This window comes from Lottia gigantea, assembly GCF_000327385.1.
Source record: "Lottia gigantea unplaced genomic scaffold LOTGIsca_1, whole genome shotgun sequence".
NCBI lineage: Eukaryota > Metazoa > Mollusca > Gastropoda > Lottiidae > Lottia > Lottia gigantea.
Window position 1 is genome coordinate 8,471,236 of NW_008706746.1, and position 15,738 is coordinate 8,486,973.

At 33.0% G+C, this 15,738-nt stretch overlaps 2 protein-coding genes across 2 annotated transcripts; one reads left to right on the forward strand and one right to left on the reverse strand.

The window, feature by feature from the left end:
* Window positions 1-5,182: 5,182 nt before the first annotated feature.
* On the forward strand, window positions 5,183-7,959 carry LOTGIDRAFT_152486 (hypothetical protein; the record flags this gene model as incomplete). The annotated part of the gene is made up of 6 exons (XM_009045923.1): window positions 5,183-5,378; window positions 5,662-5,868; window positions 6,192-6,328; window positions 6,658-6,812; window positions 7,282-7,399; window positions 7,717-7,959. The coding sequence occupies 6 exons, from the start codon at window positions 5,183-5,185 to the stop codon at window positions 7,957-7,959; spliced, it is 1,056 nt and encodes a 351-aa protein (XP_009044171.1).
* Window positions 7,960-9,503: 1,544 nt separating this feature from the next.
* Window positions 9,504-14,662, reverse strand: LOTGIDRAFT_102894 (hypothetical protein; the record flags this gene model as incomplete). Its single annotated transcript, XM_009045924.1, is given in 12 exon segments — window positions 9,504-9,603; window positions 10,045-10,227; window positions 10,842-11,042; window positions 11,196-11,392; window positions 11,860-11,985; window positions 12,302-12,380; window positions 12,906-12,994; window positions 13,244-13,413; window positions 13,427-13,469; window positions 13,743-13,922; window positions 14,144-14,230; window positions 14,465-14,662. 12 exon segments carry the CDS (start codon window positions 14,660-14,662, stop codon window positions 9,504-9,506), a joined length of 1,653 nt encoding a protein of 550 aa, XP_009044172.1.
* Window positions 14,663-15,738: the final 1,076 nt, after the last annotated feature.

Here is a 15,738-nt window from a genome sequence, read left to right on the forward strand (position 1 = left end):
TGTATTGACATCAAATTGTGCGGAAGTGGGTATTTGAGTCACGGGAAGAGCATTCGGTTGGTCTGTAGTTGCTACAAATTGAGAAGGCGTGGGCACAGCAGTAAACGGAATAGGGGCTTCTGTTGTCACACCGAATTGAAATCCAGTGGGCCATTCTGTAGGATTCAATGGTTCTTGAGTTGCTACAAGCCGTGAACCATTAGGGTTTAAAGTTGGTTGCGTTTGATCTGTCGCTCCTATTGGTGACCCTGCTGAGAAATTGATTACCTTTGTCCCAGAGGATGGCACGGTGAATCGAACCATTTTATTGAAATTATCCAATATTTCACCAGAACATTTATCAATGGTGTAAAACGGGTGACGTTCGCGAAGCAGAATGAAAAGATCCACCTCGTATGCTCGGTGTGCAACATTCTTGTCGTCCAAAAAGATTGTTTCGACAACTAATTTTTCAGTAATTGGCGTATCGAGTGGCAAACCCTCAGCGTTGAGGACAATGGATATTGCTTGACTGGGAGTGATAGTACAATTAGCTTCGGCAGGCAGATCTGGTTCGATGTTGACCACTACCGTTCCTGTAATGGCACCATCAACATAGTTCCCAAACGAATCTACCTGTGCTTCGACTCCAGCACCGACGACTTTTTTGCCTTGATACAGCTCTTTAAGACGACTTTTCTCCACACCTTGGGCTGTTCGAACTGCATTTGTTTTTAGTAAATCGACGTCGTTTGGCAATCGCAGGACGTTTTTCAATGACCTTGACCTTGTGGAATAAAGACTGAAACTACGAGTGTTGAGAGTGATGTCCTCTACGTTGATGACATGGGCTGTGTGACAAAAACCAATTACCATGAACACTGAAATACAAACAAAAACTAACCAAATATCCACACGCCTTTGTGAAACTTACTTCGGAACTTTGCTTGGGTACATTTTGTTCTGATTTTGCGATATGATTTAAAATATGATTTATGACTGTTACCCAAATTTGTGTAATGTTCTGTTCAATACAACAATCGATACAATTAAAAATGGGGATTGTGATTAAATATGCAACGATGAATGTCGTATATAGCCTACGAGAGGCTGAATTTTGGCCACGATGGTCATTTGTTTTATTATTTTTTTAAATCTAGTGGAAAGATTTCAACAAATAAAGCCTAGTGCCTTGAGACTCGTAATCCCTCTTTGAGTAATATAAGAAATAATGTTATAAGTAAACAACCTTACATCCTCACCTATTAGTATATGAAGACTCATTCTGGAACCGTTCCTGAAACACAAAACGATAAATTGAGCTGGGTTAAGAGCAAAGTGTGATTAACACCGAAAACTGTTACTGGTCATTTTGCTAGCTTGTTGCACACGATATTTTGTAAATATATATGTCCAGTTTCAAATAAAACGCTTTTAACTCTCAAATCTTTTTCTTTTGAACAAATTTTGACGTGGTAAGATAAATGCTAATTTGAATAATCTCTTTAAGGTATACGTGCAGACTTTCAAAATGTAATTTTTCAAAAATATTAAATTTTTGAATTCATTGTGGTGAAGCTAATGAGATGATATAAAATCATAATTAATTACTCTAAACGGTTTAGTCAAGAATAAAGAGTAATCATGTAATTATGATATGCAAATCCGATCAGAGAAACAAATTTTTTAAAAGTCATGAGTTTGAGGTAAACTGTAAATAATCGGAAAAATGTTTATTGATAGGAAATGCCTGTGATCTCGGAAATGAATTAATTATTTTTTTGAATAAAATAGGCTAATTAGGTCAAATATCTTAACCAAATTATAGAATATAATTTAACACGTACTAATTTTAATCATGACGTCATTTGTTAACAAGCTGAAAAGAGAGGGACTTAACAGGTAACCTTGTAGTGATCCTCATTACTTCTTACTTTTGTGTATCATATTCATCAAGCACATGAAATAAAATTGAGTTTTACGCCCGAGACAGGGGCGAGGTATCTGAGATTGCCCGAATCTCTAACATAGTTATGAGATTTTTGCCCGAAAAACTTGCTTCCGAGGCTGCGAAGGGGTGGGATAATTTGTAATCATATTTGCAATATCAGTTCATCATCTTCAGAATATCATTTTGATGAATTTTATAAAATTGATGAAAATGACCAGGAATCATTTTTGAAACATTTAGATTAATTTTTAGCTCTAGTAGAAAAAAATGGCAGGGGTCATGGAGTCAGGAATGGTCAAAAATTTTTAATCGTTGACCAAAGTTATATTTTTAACTGACATAAACCTATTGTCTTGTGTTGCGGTGAAGATTATCCTGAAAAGAATCTCACGCATTCACAACTACACACGAAACCAGCGATTTTATTGTAAGATGGAGAATTTTAATAAGACTTAATTATAGCAAGTCGACGATAAGAAGATTTACTCGTGTTAAGACATTAAAACATATAGTAAACGGTCAGAAGGTGCTGTCTAAAATTGTAAACACGTTTTTTTATATTTTAAAATTATCCTTGGATTTAAGATGAATTTTTGGATTAACTAACAAATAGCCAGAGAGTGTGTTTCTGGTTCAAAAGGTTTAAGATACTATCAATTAGATAAAATTCTTAAATTCGCCATATTAAGAATATAACCATGCACTCAAATAAATGTTGTGCGTGCATAAACCGAAAAATATTGACACCGAGATTTTTGGTTGGTAAAGGTCATGGGTAATGTCTGTAATGAACAAGTTAAGCAGTTTTCGTGCGATTTATTACAGCTTTCGAGTTCAGGTCGAAGCTGTATTGTTTTCGTTATGTTTTTTTATTACAGCTTTCGAGTTGAAATTATGCCCTGAAGCAAATGAACAGAAACTTGGTGCCGTTGGCGTATATTACTGTGTCTGAATAAGCTTGAATTTGAAGATAAATTTAGAAATATAGGAAAGTGCTCTCTGCTTTTAAAACATTGATATTTTGACTTTGATGATCACAATTCTACGTCACTGATAGCCAAATTAATAGGATATTCCTATAGACATTTTGCTTTCGTAGCTGAGAGCTAAATTTCGAATATCCACATCTCTTTTTCAGACATGTGCATCTTTCACAAATATGATTCAAAAATAAGTTTTAGACTCACAATCCGGTTGAGTTTCATAGCGGAAATATGTTTAATCAGCTGGTAAAGCGAATAACCTGACAAAATCACTTGAAAAATCAAGAGTAAAAATCTGATATCCCACAAAAAGTTATAAGGGAGAAAATCGCATTTAAAGTATATCATGTTGTTGCTCCTTTTTTTATTCAAAGCATTTGAATATTTCAATGACAAAATAATGATATTGGCCCTTTCCAGATTTTTATTGATCTTATATCATAAAAATTGTAAATATAGTTTGACCAAAATCGCTTTCAGTGGGATATCAGGTGGTTGCTGTTCGTAAGACAATCATTTTGAAATACATAACTCGTTTTTGAGCAAAAAAAGGATTATCATTTGTTGAAAATTCATATTGGTTGTATCATTTATATTATGTATTTCAAATTTCTTACCTTATATTCTACTGTTCTGTTTCCGTGAGATCGACAACTATTCTTGATAGGAAGCCATATGCACAAATAACAATCTGTACAGTTTCACCTTCACTTAATTGCATTCACTGCGATTTTTTCAATGAAGTTTTTATTCGATTGATCAATTTAGTCTTGGTCATACTGCTAAAAATATTCATTTTATTTTTACACGCACACACAAGCTCATTATTATACAAAATTAAAAATTTCGTGTATAAAAATTTCAAACAAAAGGGAAGGGATTAATATTTTATCGGTGGCTCAATAAAAAGTTAATAAAAGGAAACAATAAGTGTAGTAGAGACAATATAATTATATACTGTGTTAACCCTATCATTCATATTTCAATATATTTTTCAAATAAAGAAAAGAAAGTAAATGTACGAACTTCTAAGATCATAATAAAGGACGGGTTTGTCTATTGTGTAATGGTGTCATCTTTTCAATTAGTTTTATTTTAGTGAAAGTTTTCTATGTTTTTAATATTAATAAGTGCATCTTAGTGGTTTTATCTATCTATCTATGAATAGTTGAAGGAAGAATTTATAATACACTCATGGAACCTGTTTGCCCCCTCCACCAGTTCCACCCAATAGAGTGTTCTGAGCCTATCTATAATAGAATAAGCCTTTGGGGGAATTAGATTGTCGAAAATCAAACGAAATCAAAATCGGTAGGCCAATAGCCTATGTCCTAGATGGTTTGGTAACGGTTGATATTTTTTCCATCCTGGTACTTTATGTCACCAGCTTATTTAGTTCTTCTCGGGTGTAATATATGTCCGGATCATAGAGTTATATAATAAGAACTATTTGGTTTGGATATTGAATGAATTTGTTGTGGTCTTAGTCTGTATAGTTTAGCACAGTTATCTTTGGTTTGTTCCCATTTATGTTGAAAGGGGTGGTAGGGTCTAATTTCCAATATTATTCCATTTTCATAGGCAAAGATTGCGTTACTGTTTTCAATGGAATATATTTATTGATAATTTCGTTTTAAAGAATAAATAATAAGTTTACTTCAACAAAAAAACGAATATTATACGCCACTTTTTGAGATTGCACCCCTTTCAGATACATTGATCAAAGATGGCGGCAAATATGAACTAAAACTTACAAGAAAAGTCAGTAACATATTTTTATTTGTATTTTTGAAAGTAATAAGCTTTGTCATGAACCCAGATTTATTCCCAATCCAAGTGTCATCGAAGTTTTATTTATCCTTACATTTTAAAAGCCATTTTGTCTTTTAGAACAAGTAGAAAACAAACTCATTGGACTTGAGTGTCTTCTTGAAAGGAACTGATCTGAGAAAAATTTGTGATTTGTTGGGCATTGTCATTTTATTCCACACCTGCAGTGCATGGCTCGGCAATATGAGTCTGGTTAGAGCTAGTCTTAGGGCAGCCTAGTCATAGGGCGAGTGAGAACCTTCAGCCCCTCTGTCAGTTATTCGGGTTGACAAGAACATGGGAAGAGACCCTGTGTGCTACTAGGTTGTGGACACCAACCAAAGATCCCTTTACTGTTTGAAAATGAAAAAAGAAGTAATGCCAATGGCATAGGTTATTGTACATAAAAATGTTTCTTTTTAAGTTAAATTGTTTCAGATATCTTGGTCAAATTTGAAAGATGTCGCGCTTCACTCCAGAAAATCCTTCTCCTTTAGTTCGAGGACCTTTAACACGATCTAAAGACAGAGTAAGATCTAAAACACCTCTGACACCTCTCCAACATTTAAAAAAGAAATTTGAAGAAGAATTACAATTTAAAGTAAAGAAAGATGATGAGATTAGTCCAATTTTATACAATCTTAGAAATACTCCAGGTAATTTTCTCTAGAAGTCCATCTTTATATGTCTTTTCCATATCTCTGAACCTTATGAATAATGTTTCTTTTCACTAATGATCCCATTGTCACTGACAGTTGGAACTTTTTTCATTTGTTGATAAAGATCAATTTCATAAAAAATTGAATTTTAAGTAGGTAAATTTAAGGTATAGATCTACTTTGAGCAAAGGTTGATAATAAAGAGAATGTTATTATTAATCTAAAGTAAATAACCTAACTGAATCTGAACTCAGTTTTGACTTGATCATTATTATTTCAGTTAAAACATTAAAAGAGAAACAGAAGGTATTGGCTAGGAAACATGAAGAAGTGAGAAAGAGAAGTGATAATGTTAAAGTTGGTGGTGGTGTGTCTCTGTGGCCAGAAATGGAAAACATGAGATTAAGACATGAAGAAATCCTACAGTTAATTTTCACATCTCTTTTACTGGTTTTACTACTGGCTATTGCCTTCTATAAGTTCCATGGTAAGAGACATCGCACTTCGAAATGCTACGTTGGATAATGCTAGGAAAGTTCTATAACATTGACATTTTATTGATTATGAAATTTGATAATCGATAATCGAAATTATAGATTCCAGCCCTATCTATGTCTCCTTTGAGACTGAGTTTGTCAACTTCATATCCAATAAAATATTTTTCTAGTTATGGTTTTTCAAAAGTTATGAAACTTTCTTTTCAGTTTCAGTTCATATTTGCCACCATCTTTGATCAGTGAATTTTTTAGGCTCATCACATATTTGCTGCCTTTTTAATAAAGAATTTTTATCATTATTTGTGTTTTCTAGGTTCATCACTATCCAGTTTAATAAGTTATACAGAAGAAATTCATAAATTCTCCATGATACACCCTGTTGATACAAGAAACAATAACAGTTTAAAGATGACTTTGTTAGTCTGGCATAAAAACTACAGAATATTAATAGTAAGTCATTCTATCGAGTTTCTTATAATATGTTAGTGTCAGTATGAAAAATATGTTAATACCACACACTTTCTCTTAAATTCTGCTTTGCTTATTCATTTCTATGAGTCTAATATTTGCATTCGAATTCGAAAATTGACTGATCAACAAAGTTATAAACCATTGAATTTTATTTATTGTTCATCAAACAAGGATTAATTCTTCCACAAATAGTAATGAAAAAGTGTTGTTCAAATGTAAACAAAAACCTGTAAATTTGTGTTCAATGGGATAAAGATTATCTCACATCTATAATTTTGCAGTTATGTCACTGATATTTTATATTTCAGAGAAAGATTGAGAGAGAGTTTGATATGACGAGACTATCCCCACCCTATCAGATGTTTTTATTATTATATATATCTGCCATCTTGTTACTGGTATATTTCCTTATTGATAATGTCTTCAGTAAAAATAAACTTTCACCTAGAAGAATTAAAAATTGGTGAGTAAATGAAGTTTATAAATGTATGAGAATCCAGCTTGAAAAGATTTGGTGATATTGAAGTTGCTATCTCGGTTAGTGAAATGTATCAGTACTGGACAGAAAAACAAAGGTTCTATCTTAGTTAATTGGACAGCAAGCTCCTCCTCAATCTGCGCCCTGCAGACCCTGGGTTTCATCAATCATTTTTAACTTAGATGACTGTTTCATTTTGACCATATTAATTCTGCTGGCTTAAAGACTCATTTTTGGCATTTTTATAAATCATGAAGTAGGGGGGAGAAGGAATGGCCACAAAATTGTAAATAGGGGCTCACTGGCAATTCTTTCACATTGATAAGAAATTTGAACATTAGTTCTGAAAGGGCAGCCCCCTTTCACACCTTTCCTCTCGTGACACAATAAAACATTGAGTCTTATGATTTACAAATTTGACAGATAATTTATTATTTCATATTTTCCTCTTCAGGGTGAGATTACTAATATTAGTAACAACATGGTCTGTTTTAATATCTTACTGGTTAATCTGGGCTTATAGACTTGAACAATCAGTACATCATAATATAATCCTTATAACAGATGTTTTGGTATGTGAATCGTATTTATTCCATGTTAAAAGAAATTTCGGAAGTACCAAGAGAAGTCTACTTCCAAAGCATAAAGGAAAAAGGACAATTCCATATTTAACTAGTGTAATAAATTTGTGGACCCTGTCTGCTGGATGGTACTTGGGCAAACCTCTTTGATATGAAGATAATCTGTATTTATTAACAGCAAGAGGAACTGTCTAGAGTCATTTCTTATTTAAGGTCACTTCATTTTCGTCTCTAGTTTTTGAGAATTTTTACAATTTGGCATAATAATTGTTGATTGAAAACTAATCTGTTGTTCCAATCTGTTTCAGGGAGATGTTATTGATAAAGATTTAGATGTAGAAGTTTTAAACAATGTGATATTTTATTGGAGGACACGATTGTTACCTCCCAGTGGGCGGAGCCTTATTTTAATATTAGGTGTATTACCTGTCAGTGATGTTATACATTATCTACAGTATTATAGTTTACCTATATTAACTGTTATTCTAACACCTATAGTTAAACTGATACTAGCACTCTCACAAATATACTCTTGGAAAAAAATTATATAGTGGAGAACTATTAAATTGAAGATAGATATATAGAGTCGAGCTGCATTCAACTAATTGCTGATAATCAGGAAACTCTGATATCATATATTACATATTATTTATAAATCACATTGACCAACATACATCATAAAATCTATACAACATATACTTTTGTCTGCATCCAGTATTGTACATATAGCTGACAGAGTAAACCTAAGTGATGTAAAGCCTACCCTTTCAGAAGGGTGTCTGTGTATTCAAAGATGTTTTGTTCGGAATTAATGTGAATGTGTCCTGACAAATCATGAAGTTATAAATTTAATCACAAGAATATACCAAAGAAGAATGATCTTATAATATTCATATATATATGCTCAACTTGTTGATATCTTTTTATAATTAATCTATTTTCTAGTTTTATTTAGGATTATATTTCATTTTGTCTGATTTTTTAAAATGTTAATTAATACTTATAGCACATGATATTGTAGAAATCTCCTAGTTGAAACTTTCATATGTATTTATTACATGATGAACAATACTCAAATGGGCATTTTAGATTATTTTTAGTTTTTATAGTGCTATAAATTATATTGTAATTCTTATTTTCCTCTTATTTTTTTATATTATTTGATAGTGCTGTATTTTAGTAATTTTATTTTCAAAAATACTTTTGTTTTATTTGCATGATAATTCTTCTCTAGTGGCTATGTTAATCCCTGTCAGTGATGCAGGTCGGATGGGCTGACATTAAAAAATGTGTCTAGTTGTTCATCCCAATAAACAGAGGTTCCTATGTGCTACAGGCTGTAGCTGGTTAAGATCCCTTGACAGTTGGAAATTAAAAGAAAGTGGGAGAATGCTGTTGTACTACAAAAATTTCCGGACACTGCAATGTCTTCATTTGCCCAATGAGATGCCGAAAAGTGTGACATTTCTCATACGAATTTGATGCATATCAAGGGAGCTGGTATATTTTAACTTATTGTACACTGCACAGTATTGCTTGTCTATCTTAGTCCAATAACTTGCACAAAGGTGTGGGGATGTGGATCTGCAAATGCCTTTTCTCATAGACTATAATTCATTCTGCTCTGTCTTGAGGGGTTGACTCAAAGTGAGAAAATGTTTGGAAGGATATCAGATTATTATTGTGAAGTGCAAAATGTAAACACTGGTTTGATAAAATGTATAAAGTACAAAGCTTGGTTATTAAAGTAATAATTTTAATAAACATATAAAACTTGGTGGTAGATCTATATATAAAAAACCTATCTAACTATCACAGAGGGCGATGGTTACCGATGATTACGTATATTCAATTTTCTGGCTTGTAACTTCAGAGAATATGACATTTCTTCTATAGCCCCGTCAGATGTCTATAGAATTCATTTTTTTTGTTCAAATTTTGAAAAAGACTTTTTCAAAATTATTTACAGTTCACTATAATTCTAGCACTTATTCAACTTATCCAATTATTGATGCTGTATTATTTGTGGCATTCTCTATATTGTATATAACTGTATCTGTGGTCTATTATCTTATAACTATGTGTAGAGAGTGATTTATCGTCTGATAACTGTATGTGTAGCACTATCTGATAATAATACAGCATCTTCCTGTATTCCACACATTCTTCTTAATCTTAATATCTCTTCTTTATATCTGAAATTACAGAAAATATAGAGAGCTGAAACTTAATAGCAAATTGCTAATGTATAGTAGTACAACAAGTTCTCCAAAAGGTTTTTTACATCTGAAATAGCAGTAAATACAGAGTGCTGACACACAGCTAAATTCTGATGCATATTGTAACAAAAAAAGGCTATAAAAGTCAAAATAAACATATTGATAAGTACATTATCTAAGTTACAGGTGCTCTGTAGTGTAAACTATATTGTGCACTACTAGATCTGTCACTACAACCACATTTCCACAAAGTGATCAGGTTTGAATTGGAAATTAAATGGAACAAGATCTTTTACTCATGTCTGCAGCAGTTGTTTCAAATAAATATTTATTCCTTTTGAAAACTCCTTTTGCAGTATTATTGAAAAATGCAAGTTTTTATGGCTATGAAAGTTGGAAATTATAGGGAAAACCTACCTTACTAAATGATTATCAATATAATCTTGACTTTCTCTCAACTGTTCTTTTAATACATTATTTTCACTGAGTAACCTGGCTCTCTCCTGTTCTAACCCTTGTTGGGTATTCAATGTAAACTCTCTCATTTGTTTACGTAAGCTTCCCCACGAATCACTACTAGGACCATCTTTATTATTATCACTACTATATAATCCCATCTACAAATACAGATATCTCTTAGTTTACATACATTATAAATACAAATATTGAAATTATCCAACCTATATTGCAGTGAGTTTGATTTCTTTGTTCTGAGTGAATGAATGAATAGATAGCACTAAGGCCATACAAAATAAACAGTCTGTATAACAGGCCCAAAAATACCTGATTGTTGCCTAAATATTAAATGTACATTAAATTTGTGGTAATAAATAATAAATGCTTTGGCTCACTCTGAATTATTCCAGTTGAAAATCTTAAAAAGCGCTGAATGAATAAATGAAACTATAATGTTATCAGATAGGCTATAGGGGAGTTCAGATGTAAGGAATAGGAACAGTACCCCGCTCATCCTCTCAAGACAATGCCTCCTTCTGGAGCCATACAGTGTCTACCTTCACCCCATGAGATCACCACAACCAATGTTATAATATTTGACAATCCTTTCAGTTTTTATAGAACATTTCTTAATAAGAATGACACATTTGCCATTAATTCATATTTAAACTCATGACTGAATTACAATTCACATTTTAGACCCTTTCCATTCCAGAAGTGAAAAAGCTCAGTTGTTAGCAAACCCCAAACAACACCACAATCTTTTAGAAAACCCACAGCTTACCCTTATTTTATGAGATTCACTATCCGATCTCATATTAGATAATTCAGCTTTTAGACGTCCAATTTCCTTCAAATGAGCAGACTGGATATCAGCATCTGATAAATTGAGGTGATGTTCGTCAGGTCCCATATCAGCCTCTGATATTCCACGAGCTTCACACAGTTGACGCATATTTCTACAAAAGATTGGAATATTATTTCAGTTGAAATCTTGAATAGGGTGTATCAACATGGATGAACACCATAACATGAATGACTGTAAATAACATGTTAATTAATTTTAAAATTCTGTGTACATGTACAAGAGTCTATTTCTACTAATAATTTACCTATAAGCAATCAAGACTTCTTCAAATTTACGTAGAATATTTTGTAATCGATGTTTGTAATTTTGAGCTGCTTGACTGAGTTGATTTTCTCGGTCTCTGTGAGAACGTCTGATATCTTTCAACATACTATGAGTGTATTCTCTCAATCGGGCTTCAGTTGCAGCATTAGGCACACCACTTCCCTTGTCTACATACTCCTAAAACATAATATAATTTGTATAAGTTTAGTCAAGCTTAAATATTATGTGGATTTTATGTCTTTATTCAAAAATAGAGAAAATTTTGATCGCTACTGTTTCAATTACAATTCATTCTACCTCAAATGAAAATGGATTGTACTATGTTCGAAAACATACTTGGATGGGCATCAGTAGCAGTTCCATGAATTATTAGAAGGAGGGGCTGAAAATGGGCCTCGTTATTGTCAAGGAGGCTCACAGGCTTTTCTTTCACATATTGAATAATAAGAGGGGTAGCCAAAACTGGGCCAGCCTCACTTCTGGAGAGCCATGGCACTGATGCGCATATATATCAGATGTCTAACCACCAGAGAATTGGAATGATTTTGATTAAAACAAGATTAAACAAATAGGGAGCTAACTGACTTAATTGGGGGACAACTGTGAAGGTTGAGCCTCCCCTGCACCCCAGTGGATTAACTTACTGAGATATCTTCTATATATTTGACTAATCTAGCTCGATAATCTTCACCAATATCTTTCACTTTATGTTGCATTCTATTTAACTGAGTCTGAATAGATTCATTTTCTCCTCGTAATATTATCAATTTCTACAAATATAAAACACTTATTGTATGTATAAAGAATGGAAAACTTTTCGCTCTTCAATATCATAAATTCTGAAAATAAATCCCCCTAAAGAAAAAAAGCAAGGGATCAAAAATATAAAAATATTGGTTCATTAGACAAATCTGAACTTTGACATACAAAGTAAGGATCAACTTTACTATGGTATAATAAAGCGAGCTATATAGTCACACATGTTCTCTTTCAAACATCTACCTCTAAGCCTGTAAAGTGAATGATAGATTGACCATATCCTTTTAATATCTTTAACAAAAGTTCAGAACAACATTATAAACTTACAGCATTTAATTCTGAAACTTGATGTTGTCTCTCTCTGGCCAGATTTCTTGCTTGTGTCAATTCCTTGTATATATTAGTCCTAAAACATAATTGTATAATCTTAAAATCATCCGACATATATTATGGCTTTGATTGAATCCGAAAGTTTGCTCTTGAGGCAAAACTTGAAAACATGTGGAGCTGGTCTACAATAAGTATTGTGAAGGGTGCTTCTAGCAAGGCCAGGCATTACCATTTTTTTTTAGGACCTATGAGCGAGGCAAATCTTGGAAACTCCATGTGAATGCTGTATCACTTCCAGACAAATCAGATAGTTAACCTCTTAAAATAACTCGTTTTTTCTTGATACTACGCCATATATAGAAAACACATATATAGAAAACACATATATAGAAAACACATATATAGAAAATAGAAAACACATATATAGAAAATACATATAGAAAAAGAAAGGGAAATTTCTGGTAGGACAGGCTTATGCGATTTTCGTGCATTTCTGGTAGTTCTGAAGATTATTTACATATATTCAAGACCTAAATGAACCTCCAAAAATGGCGAACCATGCACTTTTAAAACTCTGAAAAAATTGATAATGTATACTTACAATCTTCCTTCTAGTCTCTCAGTATCATTGCCTTTGTCTTTCTTTAATCTGGAAATCTCATTTTCATAGAATCGGTTCCTACTCAATATCTGAAAACAAACATTCATTTCAAATGGCTGCACAGGAGCATGTAAAGGAGATATGATGTGCTTTCTAATTATGACATACAAGGTATTGCCTTACTCTGAGTAAATACCTAGTTTGGGGATATGATATGAATGTAAAGCCACTTCATAACAGAGGTGGTGCTGGTCATTAAAGATTGGGCCTTTTCTGTGAAATCCACTTGATTATGCTTTAAGGATGATTTTAAGAAATAAGGGTTTGACAGTACTTACATTTTCTGCAGTACGATCTCTATCACTCTGATCACCTATAATTTGATCAACTCGAATACGACCATTGGAGTTTTTAGCCACCAGTGCTTTAATTCTGGCTATTTCAGCGTTAGGATCCCCAACTGTCGTATCTCCATTAGTTAATACTCGAACTTGTCTCATCAAGGCAGCTTTAGCATTCACTAGATTTCAACAGTTCAATGGCTAGCTCTTCATTTCTTGCAACCTATAATGACAATATTAATTGTAAGTCTCAGGAAAAGATCAACAATCCAAGCCCTCGATCCCTACCAAAGTTAATCTTTTAAGCTTTTAGCCGCTGATTCAAAAAGAGTTTCCTTTCTCATGACTGTCTAAACCCAAACTGCATGCTAGACCTTTCAACCTGATCCTCATTCTTCTATTGGAAGATGTCACTAGAAGGTATTGAGCAATGGAGGGAGGGGGTACAATGAGCAAGAATAAAGAATAAAGGGACAACAGAATTTAGTTCACTTACCTCCCTTGTGTGTTCTTTACTTAAAGCTGAATAATTTGATTTCAAGCCTACATATTCATCAGCTAGATCTTTCCTATCTTTCTCCATGTCAGCCAGTTTCTCCTTTGCATTCTTAGCTCCCTTTAAATGTCTATCTCTTTCTGTTTCTGCCTCTAATAACTGGTTTTCTAACGTTATTATCTGGAATAAACCCAAAAAATGAAGCACTGTTGACTAAAATGTTATTGTCTTAAATCATCTTTCGTAAGTGGTTTAAGGGTCCCTTTGTTTCTGATATTCTCTGATGTTCTATCATCATTATTATTTGTGAAAAAACATTTTTCATTTAGCAAACTGTTGGTTGCAACACTAAAATGAATTGCATTTAAAGTTAAGTTAAGCAATCAACAACAATTACTTACCTTATTTGTCAGTTCAAATTTGGTGGCTTCAGCATCCTCCTTGATCTTATTATTCTCTATCTGCATCTCAACTAGTGACTGAGACACCTATATAATAAAATAGACATGAAATGATTACTTCTATAGAAAATCAATGTCAATATCAGCACATTGAAGTAGATTTTGCAATGGCTCTGCAAAGATCTTTAATGTTGAAAATCTGTATCCTGGGCCTTTGTTTGTTTTCTATCTTAATGACCAGAGAAAAGGGGATAAAGATTAGAGGATATTTTGTGGCCAATCCCTTGACAGCTAGAATACAAGTGAACTATTGACACATACCTTTAGTTTCTCCTCCTCACTAGCCAGTAATTGTTGTGACAGATCAGTTTTAGTGTTAGATAAATTACCAAACTTTCCTGTCAGCGATTCCAATCGATGCTGTAATCTCTCATTCTGGTCTTTTAATATCAACTGGAAGAAAGAAGGATCAAGATTTAAAGTGTGTTTATAACTGTGAACATGCTCTGCTGCGTCCATTTTGGACATTTTTCAAAAAACACTATTATAATATCTGTCATCCAGTCTCATGCATTAACCAAGTTGATTTTTATATGCAGTATTTTTTTTCAATGTTTTAAAGCACCCAGGGATAAATTAAAATTCCCTAACATATGAATCAGAAGGTTTGGTATTCAACAGGCATGAATTAGAAGCAACAGAACTTACATTTTCAGTTTGTAACGCTCGTAACTCGTCATCTCCCTGTCCAAGGGGAATAACTTTAAAATTAGTTGTTGTTGGAACATCTTGAACTGTAGTGGTCACTTGTGGAATGGTGAAACCCAGTGGTGAAGCCCTCAATCCTTCAAATACAGGAACATTGGTCACTTCCACAGGACTGGACCGGGTAGTGGTTGTGTGGTTGATAACTGATCTATACTGAGCCATTAGACTCTGAAAGAGACAAAATAATTACATTTAGAACTAAGCTTGAAACTAACCTTTAAGGAAGCCTTTACTTTAAAAGGGCACCAAAATTGTAAGTTTTTGCTCTGAGAATCGTTTTGGAGATGTAATTTCATGGATTCCAATGGATTCTTATATTCTTAAATGCCTCATAAGGATATGAATTCATGAATGACAGATTGTACGAAAGATTAAGCCACATTATCTACAGTATTAAGATGCCACAAAAACAGAGATAGCCTGTCTAAGGAATGTTATTAAGAGATATTTGGACAAAATTAATAAATCAAACTCACTTGTGCCAGATTATCATTAACTATAGGAAAATTCTTTACTTGAGATAAATTCAGAGCAAATTTAAGAACACCATTAGCTATTTGTTCTGTAGTTCGTGGTTTTAAACAGATGATAGCTCTAGTTTTACAATTTCCTCCAAGTTGTTCTTTTAATAACTTACTCAACACACTCTGACTGGAGAAAAAATAATGAAAAAGATGTTTTCTCTTACAATGTTACTATAATAGGTTTTAAGAAGGGAATACTGCAGGTTTTAGTTCGTGATCAGTTAAATGAGAACTGATATCATCTTGTCATATACAAACCAGTTGAGTATAATGGGTGATATCAGTTAATTGGAAGTACCACAT